This window comes from Crotalus tigris, unplaced genomic scaffold, assembly GCF_016545835.1.
Source record: "Crotalus tigris isolate CLP2741 ecotype Arizona unplaced genomic scaffold, ASM1654583v1 scf7180000024304.1987388, whole genome shotgun sequence".
Lineage (NCBI taxonomy): Eukaryota > Metazoa > Chordata > Lepidosauria > Squamata > Viperidae > Crotalus > Crotalus tigris.
Genome location: NW_024100476.1, coordinates 763549 through 784792, shown reverse-complemented (window position 1 = coordinate 784792; position 21244 = coordinate 763549). Strand labels below are relative to the sequence as shown.

The following is a 21244-nucleotide window of genomic DNA, read 5'->3' as shown; positions in this document are numbered from 1 at the left end:
AAATCTGTCTGCAGCTTCCACCACCATTTGTGACCTTCCCAGCCCGCTTCTAACAAACAAAGTCAGTGGGGGAAGACAACTTTAAGGGTTGTGTGATTCACTTAACAACCATGGCAAAAAAAGTCCTAAAATTGGGCACAACTCACATAACGACCGCTTTGTTTAGCAATGAATGGAAATTCTGATCCCAAAATACCTACAGATCTCCTTTTGTCTACAGCTGCACTATTCCTGTTTTGGGGGAAGAGTAAAGAATAGAATAGAATAGAAAAATAGAATAGAATAGAATAGAATAGAATAGCCTTATTTATTTATAAATAAATATTTATTTAATGACTTACTCCCCCATCTTTCCCCCACCCGTTTCTACTCAGGAATGTTTCATCCTTCTGACCCTTTTTGCAGCTCATCTGTGTTTTCTAGGATTGCTTTTTATTCTGCCAGCAACTTTTTTCGCATCTTTACGAGAATCCGATGGTTCATCAACGGGCAGATACCCCTCTTCAACCTCTAAAAGTAACTGAGAATCTGTGCGGTCGCCCTCGCATTCACTAGAACGGTTATCTTCCTTCCCTTAGTCATAACTTGGTGGACAATTATCCCGATTCCGGGCGTGCAACGTAGCTTTCCAAGAGACGCTGAACTCCTTCTGACTAAAGGCTAATCGCTCCACTCGATTCCAGGCGAGGCAAACTTTTTGCGCACTCTGAGGCACTCCCCGACCGCTGCCCATTGTATTCCCATCGGCGGGGACTGTTGTTCCCCACCAACCTGGGATTCGGTCCAGATGAGGATCCGACGCAGAAGCTTCGGCCGCGCCTGGTGGCCCGAGAACAGGCCGACCGCGGGCTGCGTGAGCCCCGGAGAGACCAATGGCGCGCCTTGGGAACGGGAGCGCAGCGCACTCCAGCCCGGGCCGGCCTGCCCCCCCTCACCCTTCCTCCAGGTGCTTCGGAGCGGGGGGGGGAAGGAGGAGGGAGGCGAGCGAGCAGTTCTGGCTCCGGGGCTGCCGCCGAAGAGCCGAGCCGCTTGGAGCCGGGCCAGCTTTTCCCCGCCCCTTGCCAGGAACAACCCCGTTCCCTTGGTAGCGGCGGCGGCGGCGGCGGCGCTGACGGGCACAACGGGCAGAGCGCGCCCCGCAGCCGCCCCAGCATGTCGCCCTCGCCGCTTCCCCGCCGCGCGGTGCTGCTGGCGCCCAGCTCGCTCGCTCTGGTCCTGCGTCGCCGCCCGCCGGGGTCCCGGGAGGCGGCCGGGCCGGAGGCGGAGGCTGAGGCGGACTGCTGCGAGGACGAGGCGCGCGGCGCGGCCGTCTTCCAGGCGTTCCGCCGCGCCAACGCCGCCTCCCACTGGAACGCCGGGCTGGCGCGCGCCGTGGGGCGGGTGCGCCTGCAGGGCTGGCTGCGGGGCGGCGTGCTGCTCTTGCAAGGCCCCCCGGCGCCCCTGCAGCTCCTCCGCGACGCCTGGCTCCGCAGGGCGCTGCGGGCCCCCAAGGGCTTCCTCATCCGAGCCGTAGGTGAGTGAGCGCCGAGGAGCCGCCCCTCGTTGCCCGCCCTTTCGGCCCCTTCAGACCTGCCTAAGGATGCGCGTTGGTTTTGAACCGGCGCAGGGGAGTAGTAGCCGCTTGAGCGAGTTCCGAAGAGTGTTGGGATTGCTGAAGAGTTAGCCAGGGCCAGGCGCTGCCTCTTGGGGCCTCGGAGAGAGGCTTCCCCCCCCCCCCCGGAGTCTGGTCTCGGTGGCTTTTCATTGAGTTTCAAAACTCCGGTGAGGTTTTCAGGAATACCTGTGTGTGATGGCCCGGCTTCTTTTTTTCCTAAATGCTAGGATGAGCGGGAAGGGAGAGAATGTTTTTCAGTTGGAGTAACACTTAAGGACCACTGACTCTTTGGTGCATGAAGATCGATCGGTAATATAGCCTTAATAAGGATGATTTGCACTTCCAGGGTTAAGCAATGAAGGATGGTCAAAACTCAAGCTATATAAGGAACAGCAATTGTATATAATTATAAAAGTAGATAGATAGAGAGATAGAGAGAGAGAGAGAGAGAGAGAGAGAGAGAGAGAGAGATGGATAGGTAGTAATTGATAACAGAGATAACACATTGGTGTATGGAATAAGTCACAATAATTAGGTTCACCCATTGTACTAAGTTGTGTGTTGCTTATGGCATGTCATGGTTGCCTGATTTATCACAAAGATGGGTTCCCATAACAACTAATTCAGAACTAACAGAATACGTTACACTTCACAACCATGTTTGAATCCACCCCTTTTAAAAATGATATTGGTAACATTTATAAATTGGTTTCTGCATGCAGGGGGGAAAAAACATCAAAAGCAACACATGATGTTAAAACCAACATAACTTATTTATTTAAAAATCCCTTATCCTGGCATCTATAACAGGTATCAAAAGGTTCAGACAGGCCCTATTATGATAAAAGAGCACTGTAAAAACCAAATGGGGTATAAAACCAACAGGAAAAACAAATAAGCCAGCATTAAAAGTTTAAAACCGTGAAGTAAAACCTGGATTCCTGCTGAAATGTTAGTAGTGTCATGGAGTTCTGGGGAAGCCATTTCAGAGACATGCCTGTCCCCTCCTCCTTCTCTGGTCTTACACAAAAGGATTGTTGTGGCAGAGGAACCAAATATGGAGACAGCTCTGAAAATCTCGAGGCCTGCGCTACTTGGTTGAACATTTCCTAACATTATATTAATCTCTCCAGGTTGTACCATCTCTATTGAGGCTATTGGTAGCATATAAACATCCAGGCGTAATCTGGAATGGTGGTTCTCAAATCCATTAGCCTGTTTTATCTCAGCAGACTTCTAGGGACTCGGTTGGTTTCTTGTTCATGTTTGGTGGGTACTTGAGGCCCTGGGAGTGAGACTCATGCAAGAATGGTTTACTGCTAGACAAAATCACAAGCTGCTGTTTGCACCTGATCATACAATCATCGAGCTGGAAGGGACCTTGGAGGTCTTCTAGTCCAGGGCTTTTCAACCAGTGGTACGGGTACCACCTATGATACATTGGCACTTGGCAGGTGGTACGCGACCATCCTAGAAAACTGGGAGGGGGAGAGGAATGAACTGAACTGGTGGCAGCACCACACAAGCCTGAGCAAGAGATGCTGGAGCTGCAGGGCTATCAGGGCTCAGCAGAAGCACCAGGATTAGCATCAGGCTCCAGCTGGAAAGCAGCACTGATCCTGGCGCTTCTGCTGAGCCCTGAAGAAGCACCAATCAGCTAGAATGTTGCAGCATCTCCAGGGTCTTGTGATTTACATTCAGATGCTTGGCAACTGATTCATATTTATGACGGTCACAGTGTCCCAGAGTCATGTGCAGTGACTAAAACCTGCTGCAACCACCCAGCAGACGGGGGGAAATAAAAACCAAATACCCCCCCCATCTCCGCTGCCAATCCTCAACAGAAATGCTCACAACAATGAAAACCTCGGACAGGAGGAAGAGCGCCGCTGGGTGGGCAGGCAGGTGTCTTGCTCGGCTGTGCCTTGGGGGGACTTTTTCAGTGCCATTGTAACTTCGAACAGTGACTAAGCGAACCGCTGTAAGTTGAGGACTACCTGTACTTTATCACTTTTTTCCTTTTTTTTTTTTTTTTGGTCATCAAGTTTTTGACACTTTGCTAGGTGACTGGTGGTACTCGGATATTGCCATATCCTAAAAGTGGTACAATGGGTGAAAAGGTTGAAAAGCCCTGTTCTAGTCCAACCCCCTGCTTAAGGATAATAACTGGTGTGAGCTTATTCTTGCTCTCATTCTTGCTATTTTATGGCTTTTTGTTTGGTAAAAGAAAAACCCATCCAGTCCACATTTGCACAAAAGCTTGTGTAAAGAGTTTTGTGTCTTATACAAAATAGCTGCAGTGAGATCAGAGCCTTAATAGGCATGGCGGCCAGGCCAATGGGAAACTTTGAAGACCATTCTGGAATCCTTTAGGTTCTCTAATTTTCCAAGGACAAACTATTTTAATGGGCACATTGCCCTTGGGGATTATGTTAGTCACTGCCAATACAAAATTGACTAGGAAGTTAATTCCATATGCATTGAGCAAGAAACAGAGTCTGCATGGCATTGTCATAGTGCATACATAGCAAATTAAAAACAAAATTAAAGTATTTTGTTTTCCGGGGTATTACTGGGGAGATGCTATCCAGTTAAGTATTTCCAAAGCTAGAGAACTGTTAACTCTGATAATTTTTCAGAAGGTCGGACCAGGCTCAAGAATTAACTCTGTGCATTCCATGTATGTGCGATCTTGGAAAATAGGTTTGATTTAAGGAATGGTAGGGCAGCACTCTGAAATACTTTTTTTTTTTTTTTTTTTACCTTTGACTGTGAAACATTGGACATCCCTGCCAGTTGTGTACCAGCTGAACTGGCAAGATGCAAGAGCAAAAGAAGTGGACCTTTTGTTGCATTGAAACAAGTGAATAATTAGTTGTATTTCCATAGAGCCCACTTGTTTACAATGTCAGCAGCAATATGAACTATGCAGAATGAGGTTATGCTGACCTCATAACATTTTGCAGTCGTGAGATCATGTTGATTAGAATTAGTAGATGTCTTATAGCCATTATATAGAAATCATTAAACGTTAGTCCAAGATAGCCTTCCCAGCCTTCCCCCAGAATTCCTCAGCCTGCTTGCGCAAAATGGTTGGGAGACCTTTAGAGTGGTGGTTGTCAGGAATGTTGATGACCCACACTCTTACAGGGAAGCTGTTGATATATGTGTAATAGCATTAAAGCTGGATACAAGCTCCTAAGTTGAGAACTATGGTAATGCAGACAAGATAGATCAGGGGTCTTCAAACTTGGCCTTTTTATGACTTGTGGACTTCAACTCCCAGAATTCCAGGCACGCTGGCTGAGGAATTCTGGGAGTTGAAGTCCACAAGTCATAAAAGGGCCAAGTCTGAAGACCTCTGGTTTAGGGTCTCCTGCTTGAGCAGGAAGTTGGACTAGAAGACTTTTAAGCTTCCTTCCAACTCTTCTCATTCTGTTAAATTGTGGAACTCCTTGCTTGTGATGTTTTGCCTATGTAGGAAGGTTTTGATGTAAATTTTACTTAAATAATTATGTTTAGACTGTTTTCATCAAAAGCAATGCCTAATTCCAAAGATGAATAGCTGTTGTATCTGCTTTCATTTATTAGATAATCTTTCTCTTTTATAATGTTTTGTTACTTTTTCTTCTAAAGGATTCTAAACTTGTGCAGTATTGTTATTGATTGTTAGCTTCTCTGTCTAGTACACATGCAGTACAGATAGTCCTTGACTTACAACATTCATTTACCGACCATTCAAAATGACTATGGTTACTATGAAAAAAGTGTCATGACCATTTTTCACACTTAACTGTTGCAGCATCCCCATGGTCACATAATCAAAATTCAGATGCTTGGCCACTGGTTCATATTTATGACGGTTGCAGTATCCCGAGGTCCTGTGATCACCTTTTGCAACCTTCTGACAAGCAAAGTCAATGGGGAAGCCAGATTCACTTAACAACCATGTTACTAACAATAACTGCAGTGCTTCACTTAACAACTGTATAAGAAAGGTCGTAAAATGGGGCAAAACTCACTTAATAAATGTTTCATTTAGCAACATAAATTTGGGGCTCAATTGTCATAAATCAAGGTCTACCTGTAGTGGGCCATGGCATAAGCCTTAAAAAATGGCCCAGCCATTCTGGTAACACAGACTGATCAATATCTTTGATCAAGCAATTGCGTGTGTGAGGACATGGGAAGGTACAAAAAGGACAACAGGATTTTCCTCTTATTTGGGGTGAGAGCTAAGTGGGATCTGACTTTAGAGCTTCTGACAATCTCCTGTTGCTATTAATTAAAAAAGAGGAAAGGCTTGTTATTTGAGTTAAATTATCTCCTCTGGAGATACCTAATAACCTTAGATAAACAACCACATGTTTTTCTATCTAAAAAAAAAGAGGAAACATATACCTGCAAGTAAAAATAGAATCTCAATTACATTAACTATGTAAGCAGTCTGTGTAGCTTTAGTAAACTATCAGTTCTGTATAATTCTCAAACCCAGGCTCTTAACCGTTTAAAATTATATATATTTTTCCTCAGTTGGTAATGATTGATCTGCTTAAGATTACAAGATGGGGGGTTAGTGCGTTTTTGTGACACCTACATGTATAGTAAAAGTGTAAGATACTTGATTCTGCTAGAAGTGAAAGGCAAATGCCAAATTCTTTTGATAAGCACAGAGAACAACTCTTTCCTGGATCTTGCAACTGGATCCACAATGGAGGTCCCTTCTGACCCTTCCTTAGTATTTGTGTCTAGCTGAAAATCCCAGTAAAAGCCATCCATATCAATTTGCATTTACCATTGTCAAAGATTTCTTGTGTCCAAGGTCATCTGAGCCATGGATGGGCCCATCCACCAAGAGCAATATTTTTTTTTCAACCACTTCCATTTTGAAATCTACTTTCATTTAAATGTAGTATCTCACAAAAAATTCTATGTCGACCAGTACTGAGGACTGGTGATCTTGTTGCAGCTCATGAAAGCTTATGTAACAGAATAACAGAGTTGGAAGGGACCTTGGAGATCTTCTAGTCTTCCCTGCTGAAGCATGAAACCTTATACCAGTGGTGGCGAACCTATGGCACGGGTGCCAGAGGCGGCACTCAGAGCCCTCTCTGTGGGCACGCACGCCATCGCCCAGTCCTAGGCCTTCAGCTGGGTTTTATAAAACCTTTTCGATTTAGGCCTCCGCCGCCATGCACACACACAAAAAAAAAGATTCAATCAGTCAATTTCAACTTCGGGCGGGGAAAAAAAAGATCTTGCAAAGTTGGAATTGATTGATTGAACTTTTTAGTCCCACCCAGTCTGCCGTTACCACCGCAGCCACGCCCACCCAATGGGCCACACCCAGCCAATGGGCCACACCCACCCGGCACCTGACGATGCATAAGTGGGTTTTGCGTTGCAGTTTGGGCACTCAGACTCTAAAAGGTTTGCTATCATGGCCCTATACCATTTCAGACAAATGATTGTCCAATCTCTTCTTTAAAAACTCCAGTATTGGAGCACCCACAACTTCTTGAGACAAGCCATTCCATTTGTTAATTTTCTAGTTGTCAGGAAATTTCTCCTTCGTTCTAGATTGGATCTCTCTTTGATAAGCTTCCATCCATTGCTTCTTGTCTTGCCTTCTGGTGCTTTGGAGAATACGTTGACCCCCCTCTTCTTTGTGGTAGCCTGTTAGATATTGGAAGATTGGTATCATGTCGTCCCCCAGTCCTTCTATTCATTAAACTAGGCATACCCAATTCCTGCAACCGTTTTTTGTATGTTTTAGCCTCCAGTCCCCTAATCATCTTTGTTGTTCTTCTCTGTACTCTTTCTAGCATGTCTTTTAATAAAATTTATACTGTAGCCAGACTGCTTTTGCCTAATCATTTGATGGTTCCTTATGAATGGAACAATTTTTCTCTGAGGACTTCTAGTTTGACTAATGACAGATAGGTTGGCTAGAACAGTAATTTAGCAATCACTGAGAAATTTATACTTAAATAGAGTTCTTACCAATGCTTTAAAAAGATTAGAAGCTAAGAAGAATAAATGACATTTTTACCTTGGTTAATCTTGCTTAACTTGCTTGAGACAAAAAAGGGATTCAGGTGCTTGAGGCATGGCTAAAAAAACAAAGCAGTCACCTGAGTGGCTTAGTTACAAACTTGAATTATTTGTGTGTCCTTCTAAAGTTACTGCAGGACAGACATCACAGTGAAAAAAAAAACCCTGTTTCATCTCGAGCAGAACTGGCAAATGTTCTGTGTGCCACCTGAGTGAGCAGTTCAAGGCAGTTTAAATATCATTCATGAAAGGGTTTGTGATCATGGTTTTGTTTGCATCAGATAAATATTTTTATTCTGAGTTGTCTGCTAGATGTAACGAACCATTTCTTCTAATGGACAATCTCCTAAATAGCTAATGCCTTAATAGATGGTGGCTTGAAAAACGTACAATAAAAGGTTGGTTTCTTTGCCATACGTTCCATTAATTAAGTTGTTCTTAGTTCTATATACTGCCTATTTTTGGAACTTAAGACAGCATGCTGTCTCCATTTTGCTCCCATAACAATCTGGGAAGGATCTGGCTGGAAGAAGGTGGCTTGGTTCAAGGACAACATCACTCAGTAACTTTTCTTGGCAGGAGGTGGACTTAAACTTAGCTCTTATTGTCCCTATCCAACACCTCCGCCACCATCCCACTTTAGAATATTTCTTACAGGCAGCTCTACAGTCAGTTACAATTAGCTTACAGAACTCCTGATAGCTTTCCCAAAATAACTTAGAAAAGAGGAATCTGCTTTGTATTACAATGATTGATGATCTCAGATCTATTCAGACCTGGCAAGAAACCTTGGGATGGCCAGGCTCCAACATCTGAGGCCACACTCTGGGTGGAAAGATGCTTCCTACGAAGAAGTTTGGCAGGTCTTGCAAGAACTTTTGAACTGTGATCACGCCCGTGTTAAATCTTACATTATCAGTTCTATTTCCTTCCCCCAAATAGCAGGCAGATTAACCTTTTCATATTAAATAACCATGATAATAAGGGCCTTCCGGCATGAAAGAGATTTTGTAGAGAGATTGAAATACATGCGAAATACATACAAGAGAGGGAACAATCTGTTCTCTGGAAGGAAAAGCAGGATGCAAATTAAATAAGCGTCCCCATAATTAAGCTACATGATGGTTGTTTTTATATTCATTATCCCGCTTGAATCTATAGAATCGAGGGGTATATCTATTGCCACAAAATGTCTGAATTTACAAGGCGATAATTATTAGCAGTTGCAGAGGAAATGTTTTAATGATAACTTGGTACAGAAAAGAAAGCCCACTGTTGTTCTTTAGGGAGAGTTCAGAGTGTTTCCAGATGTTAGCCTGTACCCTCCCTGCCCCGACTTTTTCTTGGTATCCTCCTCTTGAGCCGATATTAGATATGCAAGGTAATGTTCTCAGGAGGAAGGTATGTGACTGCTATCAAGCATGAGTTTTATTACTTCTCCTGTTCAGTCAGGACTATGGAGAACTAACTGTACCCTTCAGAGTGGACTGATTCCAAAAATGAAAAGAAACAATACAGTGTGGTTCTTCAAAGTGAAGATTGGTCTGGCGGGAGTTTTAATTTCAACATCTTATGAGCTTGGATCAGTAATGGGATTCAACTGGTTCGCACTGGTTCAGTAGAACCGGTAGCTAAATTTTGCTGAATTCAGAGAACTGGCTGAATGCACACTTTTTCCGGAAGTCCAATCTAGGCCTTGGAGGCTTGGAGGAGGCCTCCCAGGCCTAGAACGGCCCTCCGGAAGTGCATGGATGCCACTTCTGGAAGTCTGTTTTAGGCTTTGGAGGTCTGCAGGAGGCCTCCCAGGCTTAGAACAGCCCACTGGAAGTACGTGGATGCCACTTCCGGAAGTCCGTTCTAGGCCTTGGAGGCCCAGGCCTGCATCCAATAAGAGAACCGGTTGTTCAGGTATTTGAATCCCACCACTGGCTTGGATACTAAAATTAGTCCTGTTTGCTTCTGGTTGGCCTTTGCACCTAACTAGCATTCCTTGTGAAAGCACCTATGCTACCCCTTATTTAGACAACGGTTAATGCTTAAGGACACAGGGGAACTAAAAACAGTACTGCCTAGGAAGTCCTCAACTTATGACCAGTCTCTTAGTGACTTTTTAAAGTTATGATGGACTTCCCAGGGGGATACCTATGACCTGGATCCGAAGTTCCAACAGTTGCGCCCCTGGTCACATGACCACACTTTGGGCATTCAGTAGGCTGCATTTTTGCAGCAAAACTGCATCCATAGCGAACCATTGGTTCGTTTAATAATCGCAGCATTTGCTTAATGACCACTGCAAAAAAGATAGTGAAATAGGGTTAATCATGTGCTTATGACTATCATGACCATGAAGGGCAGGCTCCGTTACGACCATTACTCGTTTAATTGTATTAAATGGCACACAGCCTCTTACTCATCTGTTTCTTTAGGGTTCCCGTGCATCATATGAAGCCCTACTATGGAATAAAAGAGTTCCATTTTGAGAATCAGGTGACCATTTTGTGACTTTATCTTGTAAATGATTTCCATATGTTTGCTGAGCTCAGAGTAAAAGGTTTTCAGTTTGAAATGTTGGCTCTCCTTCCCCCACCTTGAAACTCTCTTAAAGGGAAGAACAAACCCTATGTTATGTTTATCTGACCACCACCTTTAAGCCTCATGTGCGAACTCCACACTGATTTTTCCTTCTCTTTATCTTAATTATTCCACCATCTCCTTTTCTCGGTATTTCATTTTGGTTTTTAAATGTTGGTCCCTATATTACTGCATAAAACACTTTGGCTGTATGTTGTACTGCATAAAGCACTTTGGCTATATGATCTCTTTCAACTAGGAGCAATTTGAAAGGGATCCAAGTTCTCCCGAAATCTCTTGCACACTTTCCAGATTTCATATATCTTTTTAGCCCTCTGGGTGTTCCCCCTTAAGGTAACCTAGGATTCATTTCCCCATTCTGTCTTGTGTCCAAATTATGATTTACTTTTCCTAAACTAAGAGCCTGGTGGTCACAGGCACCATTCAGTCTGAGTTAGTGATGAAGCCATTCTTGTTGGGCCTCTCCGTTTGCATGTGAGCCATGACACAAACATAACTTGGCATCTTATTTCTGTCCAGTAGAGGTCTAAGTGGCTGCCCAAAAATAACTCCAAAGTGCATAAAATCTAGTAAACTTTGTATCCTGAGTGACCAGCTGGGAGCAGAGGCCATAGATGTAGGGGTAAAGCTTGGCAATGGAGCCAGCAAAGGTTATGATGGTCTAGTCCAGTGGTTCTTAACCTTTTTGAACTAATCGCCCCCTTGAGCCAATGAGGAAGTTGTCATCGCCCCCCTCCCCCAACATATCCTCTCAATCACAACATAGGAAATAATTCTTCGATTTATGCAAACCCTTTTTTTGTTTTCTTTAAAATTGTCTTCAGGACATATCGATGCAAATAATTTATTTCCAGTCTTTTCCCCATATCTCCCATATTCTGGCCAATGGCGCGCCACTGTATGGGTAGAGGCTGTTGTGCAACGCGCATAAAGCTAAGTGATGCGTCTTCACATATGTATAGCGTTCTGTACTGAAGCTAGCTGGAGGAACATTTGAAAACACAATTCAATCCACTAATAGCGAGCGATCTGATGTTTTTGTATGACAGATATACAGCGATTCACTGTATGAAAAAGTCTCAAAGGTTTCCCCAAAACGTCTCGCTCCATCACCCCCTTATCGCCCCCTTTTCATTCCTTCGCCCCCACGTCGCCCCTTTTCGTTCCATTGCCCCCCTGAAAAATGAAATCGCCCCCTGGGGGGCAATATCGCCCAGGTTAAGAACCACTGGTCTAGTCTTCTACTGACTCAAAGATGGTTGGAGAGCACTACATTTTCAACAGTGAAGACAGAACCTCAGATACAGAGCGTGGAGAGTTGGTTTTAGGGCTAAGTATGGCACTGACACACATATTTTTCCCCACTGTTGCCCGCAATGTTGTTGTCAACGCTGCTAACATCGGATGTTCTTGCTTTGACAACAGATGAAAATGCAGCCATTTTCTCTATGCTTTTAGAATTAGTTGGTGCTGGGAGAGGGGGATTGGGATGAGAGTTCAGTTAGTCGTAATAATGATAACTACCGTGGGAATCCAAGGACAAACTGGGTCCAGAGCTGATAATGTTTTGGCCAGCTGGAGAACTGGGGAGAAAGCCCTCCCTTCAAACTAATTAGGGAATGTGATTTATGACTGTTTATTGGGGGTGGGAATTGTATTTTGTTACTTTGTATCCAGGGGAGGGGAATTTAGCTTTTGGGTTCAACTATGCAGTGCCGATACTTTGTTTCCCGAATAAAAGATTCTTTAAGGTAAACAACACCTCAAAGTTCTTTTGAAGGGTTTCATCTGTCGGAACCATGACAGTTGTCTTTGCCTCACCCCAGACCATGAGTGAGACAGGCTTCAGTTGTGCTTAGCTGTACTGGTGTTAATCTTTTATTCCATTCCAAAATTCAGCAAGGGCAACTTCAGGATATATAAAATCAGTTAGGTCTTCTTTCCCATTTACTTGGAGGGAAGTTGTGTGACTGAAGTCACTGGAAACAGGTGATAATGGCAGAATGGTGGAGCAAATTTCTTGCTGCTATATTTTTGAGCTGACTCAAGAATGCCTGGATAGCCATGGGGAAGCCCAGAGAGTGGGCTGGAATGGGGCTGATTCAAGTTCAGATCTTGATGTGGTCATGGAAGTTATTGCTCATCCCACTAGCATCTTCTTTAAGTCCGGCAAGATTGTTGTGGAAATACATTGTATATGGGGAGAACACAGACGTGTGCGTCATCTTGAGCTCCTCGAAGTAGGAGTAAATATATCTAAATTGATGGTAAATGTACTTTATGTACTCTATACATGGATGGTTCTTCTAGGAGTATAGTTATTCCTTCACATGTTGTGCCATTTCATGTTTCCCTGATGTAACAAAAAAAAACAACAAAATAACCCCCCAAACCAACAGTGTCTGGCCCACAGCTGATAAATCTCTTTTTGACTCCAGTTACTTAAAGAGATATTAAGTCCAAAATACTTTAATGTAGGAATATGGAAACATATTGAATTTCATTGTAGGCTGGATATATAACTTTACTGAAGTTGGGTTGTATGATAGAGTTCTGGACATCAAAATGAGTCAAACCAAATTCTTCTGAGACCCCATAAAATATATAGCTAAATTTATTGGAACCATGTAAACTTTGAGATCTTGTTACTAATGGGAAGAACCATGAAATGTGAGGTTTGATGTGAAAAGTTGAGAGAAGTATAGGATTATACGGTGCTTTCAGCTTGTAAGAGTGTTTGGGCTGAAAGCATGGGAAGTAAGCTTTCAGCCCATAATATGGAAAATTGAACATGGTGGCTGGGTTGTAAAAGAGCAACAGACTTGGCAGTCTTCAACGTGAAAGTCAGGCAGGAGCAGCCTGGGAGTAATTTTAGCACGAAGACCAATTGCTACAGATGAATGGCAATTTTTAAAGTCAAAGAAGGTGAAAGTTCTTATTAAATACAGTATTAGAAAATAATTGTACATTTAATTTCAGTGAAATGCAAATGAATATAAAATTTGTATTCTTCCTTATCCAGTGCCATGTTCTATTCCAAGGTGAAGTGTGAGCCTCACATACCCTGACCAAGAAATTAAGGCAGGTTTCCTTTAATATTCTTGGGGGTTATTGGTGACTTTGTTTTAACCTTCTCTTAAACCAGTGGTTCTCAACCTTTTTAATGCCGCGACCCCCAACCGGTCATAAGTTGAGGACTACTCAATCGATCGTAAGTTGAGGACTACTCAGCTGGTGCAGCACTGGTTGCAGAATGGGACTTTTGGCGGGCTCAGCAGGGCAGAGACAGCCTGGACAATTCCTATTGGCTTTTGAAAGCCAATAGAATTAGACTCTATTCAAGAGAGTCTATTCTATTGGCTTTCAAAAGCCAATATAATAAAAGGGAGTAGCACAGCTAAGGAAAAGGGGGAAAAAATGGCGGACTGCGTTGTTTGGCGACCCCCGTGAAATGGTCGTTTGACCCCAAATGGGGTCCCGACCCACAGATTGAGAACCACTGTCAGATTGAGAACAATATATTCAGTAGTTTACATTTTTGAATCATCACTTTGCTCATTCACTCTACATGTCAAGCTCTCAAAAAGTCTTTTAACTGCAAAGAATCCCTTCTCTGTCCAAGGTTCATTGTGTTTGGCAAGTCTCCAGGCTTTCTCTCTCGTATCCCCCCCCCCCTATCACAGATAGTCCATGACCTACAACAGTTCATTTAGGGACAGTTCGAAATTATAATAGCAATGAAAAAAGTGACTTATGACCACTTCTCACACTTATGACTGTTGCAGCATCCCTGTGGCCATGTGATCAAAATTCAGGTGCTTGGCAACTGACTCAGATTTATGACGGTTGCAGTGTCCTGGGCTCATATGATCATCTTTTGCAACCTTTTGACAAGCAAAGTCAATGGGGAAGCCAGATTTGCTTAACAGCAGTGATTCATTTAACAGTTGTGACAAGAAAGGTTGTAACATGGGGCAAAATTCACTTAACAACAGACATTTTGGGCTCAATTGTGGTCATAAGAGGCACTCTCTGTTATATTAGGGGAAACCTATGAAAATTTTCCTTTTCCAACAAGAGTCCAGCTCTAGCTAATATACGGATATCTCTCTATACATGTATATTTCTGTTGTGTCTTAACTATTATTTTATTTTTGAACTACGGTAGTATTTCTTGATTCTCTTCCTTTGCTCTTTAACACCTTGTAACGCCACGAGCCGTGATGGCGCAGTGGTTAGAATGCAGTATTGCAGGCTAACTCTGCTTACACTGCCAGGAGTTCGATCCCGGCTGACTCAAAGTTGACTCAGCCTTCCATCCTTCCGAGGTCAGTAAAATGAGGAGCCAGATTGTTGGGGGCAATACGGTGACTCTGTAAACCGCTTAAAGAGGGCTGTAAAGCAGCATATAAGTATAGGTGTTATTGCTATTGCTATAAGAGTGGGATGGTTAAAAAAATATAACGAATACATAAATGGAAAGCCATTATATCAGTGTTTCTCCACCTTGACAATTTTAAGGCATGTGGACTTCAACTCCCAGAATTCCACAGCCAGCATTGCTGGCTGTGGAATTATGAAGTCCACATGCCTTAAAATTGTCAAGGTTGAGAAACACTGCATTATATAAATAACTGGGGGGGGGTGTGGGGGGGTAGGTTAAAGGTACATTAGGGACCACAGAAGGCATGTTTCTAGTAAGAGTAAAAACCTTGGAGTATTGACTCCTGTCAGCTAGGATGACAAAGAGGCTACTGGAATTGAGGAATAAGAAGGTGCCTTGCTCTACTTTGTGCAGTTTAAATAAAAACAGAAAGAAACATGGATGAAGGTGGTGTTGCCAGAGAGTGTGACAAGGGTAGAGCAGTGTTTCCCAAACTTGACAATTTTAAGGCATGTGGACTTCAACTCCCAGAATTCCACAGCCAGCGTTGCTGGCTGTGGAATTCTGGGAGTTGAAGTCCTCATGCCTTAAAATTGTCAAGTTTGGGAAACACTGGGGTAGAGCAAAGGAGCAGGGCCTGACTAACAGATCCCTTTGCAAATGTCTCATCTGCTTCTACATCTTCATAAACTTTCTGAAACTCTCTTTCTGGTACAGCCCATTGTTCTTCATGGGAGGCCACTTTCCAGAGAGAATGGGAACATAAAAGCTTCACTGCGCTCCTATTGAGCTCTCAGCTTCCTTTCCAGGATCATTTTACATGGTTATGTACCAGACCCTCCTCTGGTTCAGAACTTTATCAGACAGGAGTTGAATGACTTTTGTTAATGACTGGTTGAAAATTACCGGTAACCACTTTTTTTTTTTTTAATTCTTGAGGGCCTTGAAATTAAACTTTGATCAAACAAGAATCCAGAGGTAGAAGCTTAATGGATGCAAGCTTGAACTTGTAACAGATACTTGTTCTAAATTGTTTGAATTTGAATATCAGATGAAATTTGCCTGCAGTCACTTCTAAATACCTTGGCAATTTTAGCAGTTAACATAAAAATTAAATCAAAAACCTTTGATGAGGTGGGACAAGTAAATGAAATAAATGTAGGAAAATGTATATCCTAGATCAGGGGTGTCAAACTCAATTTCATTGAGGGCCGCATCAGCATTGCGGTTGCCCTTAGGAGAGCAGGTGGGTGTGGCCAAGATGGGTGTGGCCTATTGGGTGGGCGTGGATTGAGTGGGTGTGGCCTACTGGGTGGGTGTGGCCAGCTCTAAATCATTCATGCCAAGGGTGCCTGTGGGGGCCTGGGCACAAGTGGGACAGATCTGAGGGTCTCTGACAGAAGTAGGCGAGGGCTATTTGCTGGCCACTTCCAGGCGATGGTGCATTTCTTCATTCCTCATAAAGGGCGATACCTCCCCAGCATGCACCCAGGGGGCGGGGCTGATACAGCTGGGGCTGGTTCCTCACTGTTTCTAGACAGCCTTGTGAAGCTAAGACTGAATGTGTTTCAGCATAGATGGCCACCACAAAATTGTACATTGGCCCCTGCTGGCCTGAGCCAGGGCCAAGGCAGCTGGGGCCGTTCCCTCATTGTTTCCAGGATGGCTTCGCAGGTCACATGAAACCACTTCGCGGGCCACATTCGGCCCCCGGGCCTTGTGTTTCACATGTCTGTCCTAGAGGTTGATGTCTTATTTTTTCCCCCTGTTCACTTGTGTCTGATTCTTGAAGACTGCCTGAGAAGATCCCTGCTTTTTTTTTTTTTACTGCTTCTAGATTATTGCTTCCTTTCTAGGGCTGAGAGAAAAGTAGGACTATAACTCACAGTCTCCCGATTGGTAGCCTGATGCCTTCACCACTATACCAAACTGGCTCTTTCATATACGTATAATTAGAAGAATCATTTTGTCCTATTCATCAGAGAATTGTTATTTTTACAAATATCTGAGCTTGGGCCCAAAACCAAACATTTGTGAATCTTGCCTTAACTACTTCTTTTAGCAAATACCTTTAACCCAACTGAATAAACCTCAAGTTTATCAGGTCATTGAGCACAGGTTTGAAAATGCAAGGAATAAAGTTCACATTTTTGTAATCATTTTTTCGTACTTTTTAATAGTGCTTTCTACATTCCTTGATGGTTTTAAATCTACATATTTATTTGTCTATCAATACACACTACATACATACATGCATACATACATGTGGCACAAAGAGCTATGGAAAGATACATGTTTGGCATTACAAGTCAAGATAGGAAGACCTACGTGTGGATTAGAGAACAAACAAAAGTATATACAATATCATCAAGAGAGTAAAAGAATGGAAATGGAAATGGGGCTGGTCACATAGCAAGAAGAACTGATGGCAGGTGGACCAAGGCAGTGATAGAATGGATCTCACTTGATAAAAAGCGTCCACGAAAGAGACCTAAAACAAGATGGATCAAGGACATCAGGAAATATTGTGATTATGATATTGGGTCAAACAGTTATTAAGGCAGGACTGCTGATATTTTTGCTATCATTTCTTCTTTCAGTTCTCTCCTACCAGAGGTTGAATGATTAACCATCAATGCTGTTTTTTTTTTCTTTTGATATTAGAGTTAGATTTTTATTTTTTTCAAAACATAGGCAGTTTTTTTCAGCCAGAATATGTATTTTCTGTTAACATTGAAAGCTCTTTAGATTCAGATCTAATGACCATGTGAATGGGTGAGTTCCAAGGAATAATGGAGCTTTAGGCTAGACTGGGTAGTGGAAAAACACTGAGGAGGAAGAAAACTTCAAACCATTTCTATACTTCTGCCAAAACAATTTCATGGGAATGCCTGCAACGTCACCAGGAGTGGAGTTTGACTTGATAGTTTTACTTTCCTTGTGTATAACAGAGGCCAGCCAGATGCCTCAGGAATATTCAAAAGCAACAGAAAATAGATACCTAACCTTTTTTTCTTTCCATCATGTGCCTTCATCCTTCAGTATTTCCTTAGCAATTACATAGCAAGTTATTTTCATTAATACTACTGGATTCTGGATTCTGTGGACCAAATCAAACAGACCAAAATCAAACAAAAATCTAGTTAGCGACAAGGATTTGTTTTCAAGAAGATGCATACAGTGATCCTATGATTTTCTTTACATTTTAAAAAAGAAATTCTATACAAGTTTGTTGGATCTAATTTGGTTCTTACATTCATAAAGCTCAACCCAAAACTCCAAATTCAAACTCTGTTCTGATGGATTCAATTCCAATTTATCTGCTGTCACTCATGATTAAAAAATATTATGATGTAAATATATGGTGATGTAAGATGCATGCTTTAAACTTTTTAACATCTTAGTTTTACATTTTACTTGGTTGCCTTGAGCATCATTCTTTGGTGAAAGGTTGAGGTATAAATTCATTAAATAGATCAGTAAATTAAAGGTGTGTGGTGAGAGACGCTCCTTCAGAATTTTAACTTCATCAATTATTGTAATAATGCCCAATAATGTATGTCAAGTGTAACAAAGGCCAGGAAATTAAGAAAATTATTAAAAATAAGGGCCAACTATGTTTGATACGTTGACTTTGGTTTTAAATAAGGTACAAATACGTAACTAATTATTTTTGAAGGTTGTTGAAACATCTCAGAAATATATTCTGCAACTCTCCACTGCTAATGCTTCTGCCTGTTTATTTTCTCAGCTTATGATTTTCCTGCACACAAAGATATCTGGTTTTACAATAGGATCTAAATAGTATTGTAACAATGCGAGCTAATTTTTTTTTTTTTTTTTTTTGGTCAATAAACAGAAATTTCCAACAAACTCAAAAGAATGGGTTGCAGCTGGGGGTGGAGAAACATAAATCCCTTTGGACCAAATTAAAACACATCTACAAAACAAAACTGTGTATTTGTGGAAGTAAAAGAGAAAGCCTTAGTTAGAAATTAACTTTGAAATGGAATGAGTATTCCTCATTATTCCTCTTCTTAAACCTTGAGTTAATCCTATACTGATGTTAATGAAGATTTGCTTCATTTGACAAAGGAGTAACCAGGACCCAATAAATCCTGCTGACTAGATAGTTCTCACAGCATCTGTTTATTCTTCCTCCGACTCTTCACATGTTAATAAAGTAAAGAGCTGATCTTACATGTCCTGGCACACATACATTTCAAATCAACAATTAATGCTGTTTGCCATGGAGTGAAAAACACTGTTAGTAAAATTACATATAGTATGGTGTGGCTTCAGAAAATGAAATTAATATTTAAAAACAAGGGTTATGTAAGGCTGCCTTGTTCCAGGTGCACTCAACCATGGCAGAATCTTTTCCTTTTTTGGACACCTGGGTGTTACCTTCCTCTCATCCCCAGTCCAAGGGTGAGATCAGTTTAAAGTTGCCCTTTTAATGGGATAGCACAGCAAACATCGTTAGCTATTGCTTGCTTAAAAGCCCTGAAATTAAGCCAGTATTTTGGACCGGTCAAGGTAATGGACATGCAGCAGAGAGATCCAGAGTCAAATTGATCATGTAGAGAAAAAGGGGAGAACGGAATGTTAGGTATGCCATGTGGAATTCTTGAAGAAAAGTATATCTAATAAATACGTAAATAAAAATATAAATGGTGTATTGGTGAATTGATGAATAATAGATGAACAAACATGAATTTAGCATATCACATGAAGTGGGGCTAGCAATGGATCAGCATTTAGAACCTTTCCAGCCAACTTCTGACAAGCAAAGACAATAGGAGAACCCAAATTTGTTTAATGACTGCCTGATCTGCTTAATGAACGTCATAAACGTCATAAAATCAATCATGGTTATATGATAACTCAATAACCACAATCCTTAGCAATGGAACTTCCAGTCACAATTGTGGATCTAAGTCATGGGCTACCTGCACTGAGTAATGAATGATTACAATAAACATACTTATTCAAACTTTAGTTTTCATCTGTGATGGAAGACCAAGCCAGATTTGGAAGGAAACTTTATAACTTCGTGTAAAATTCTCAAGCATTTAGAGGATTGGGAGATAATTTAATAGGCTTTCTGATTTAAGAAGCTATTCAAATTGTGAATTTGGTGAGCACAAGGGATTTAGAAGTTATTAAAATGTTAATTAATATGGTCCTAAACTACAGTAAATGATTAAAACTCACTGAAATAATTGCAGCTACCTAGGACAGGGGTCTTCACACTTGGTCCTTTTATGACTTGTGGACTTCAACTCCCAGAATTCCTTAAGTCAGGCACACTGGCTGAGGAATTCTGGGAGTTGAAGTCCACAAGTCATAAAAAGGCCAAATTTGAAGACCCCTGACCTAGGACCAGCTCCTTGTAAATAATTTAAATCCCATCAATTTCAATGGGATTTTGAATGTTTAATTTTCTTTTGTGTTATGTATAAAATGTGACTTATAATAGATTCTTTGATGTGTACGTGTGCCTTCAAGTCAGTTTTGAATCGTAGCTCCTGCCTGGACAAGTCCCTGCAGTTTTCTTGGCAACATTCTCGGAAATGGTTTGCCTTGGTCTCCTTTTTTTTCTTCCTACAGGAGTGGATTGGCTCCAGCAGCAGTTTTATCATCCTTTAATTATCTCTGGTTGTTTATTTCCTTTTCCTCCAATACTCCAAAACTGGAAACATGTATCTTCAAAGGTGTGGATATCTTTGATGCCCTTAACACTCACTGTAAGGTGGACTTTGATATCTCCAGCAACCTTCAAAGATCTCTTTTAGATCTGGATTAATTGTATGCATTTTTATCTTTTATTTCACCAGATTGCATTTGAAAAATCTTCAGGTGCAGAGTTTGAGGGTGCAGTGCCAGGAGAAAGCATATTTTAAAATGTCTGTTAAGAGACAGCATACCTTTGTAGAGCTGAAATGTTTATATTTCTGCCTGCATTGATTATCTTGAGGAAAAAATGATGAAAGAAAAGGTTTTAAAAATAGGCCTAAGACCAAAGGTTGTTGTTACTTTCTGAATGATGCTCTGTGACAAAATTGTAATCAGGTACCCTTCATATTACAAGCTCCTTTTGGAAGAGCCAGATTTTGGTCTTAAATGTAACCTGTATTTACCTTTGATAACATAAAGGTGACATTGAATTCCCATGTAGAACAGAGCTGTTGATCATAACACTGAAGAGCTGAGTTATGCCACATTTGAATTGGAATAAAAAATAGAAATGTAATATCTGCTCAGTCAAGACATTGCTAATCCAGCACTGCTCAAGTTTCAGGGAATCAAACAAAACATCTCTTTATGTGGGAGAAGTGTGTCTATTTTTTTTTTAATCGGACTCCTGTAATGAAAATGACTTTCCCACAGAGTTTCACTCTATGCCCCCAAAGTGTGTTATCTGGTTTTGTGTATGCAATTAGCTGCCTTGTATAAATGGGTAAAACCATTTGTGCATCAATTATACATTAATTTTTGGCAACTTGCCTAGGACTGCTTCAGTAAATAAATCCCTCTTCTCCCCCCCCCCAATTCCACACACCCCCTCCCCCATATTTTAACAATCAGCAGGACTTGGATTTGGTTTCCATCATGAA

At 41.9% G+C, this 21244-nt stretch overlaps 1 protein-coding gene across 4 annotated transcripts in view; it reads left to right on the top strand.

Annotated features, from left to right (window-relative positions):
* The first annotated feature begins 366 nt into the window (after positions 1-366).
* The window catches only part of STOX1 (storkhead box 1), a 34097-nt gene continuing 13219 nt past the window's right edge, over positions 367-21244 (top strand). For 3 of the 4 annotated variants that reach the window (XM_039324664.1, XM_039324666.1, XM_039324667.1), the window contains exon 1: positions 367-1513. In XM_039324664.1, the coding sequence (XP_039180598.1) occupies positions 1153-1513 (361 nt within the window). In that variant the 5' untranslated portion in view covers positions 367-1152. The remainder of the gene's footprint in view (positions 1514-21244) is intronic. The other variant, XM_039324665.1, reaches the window with a different exon arrangement.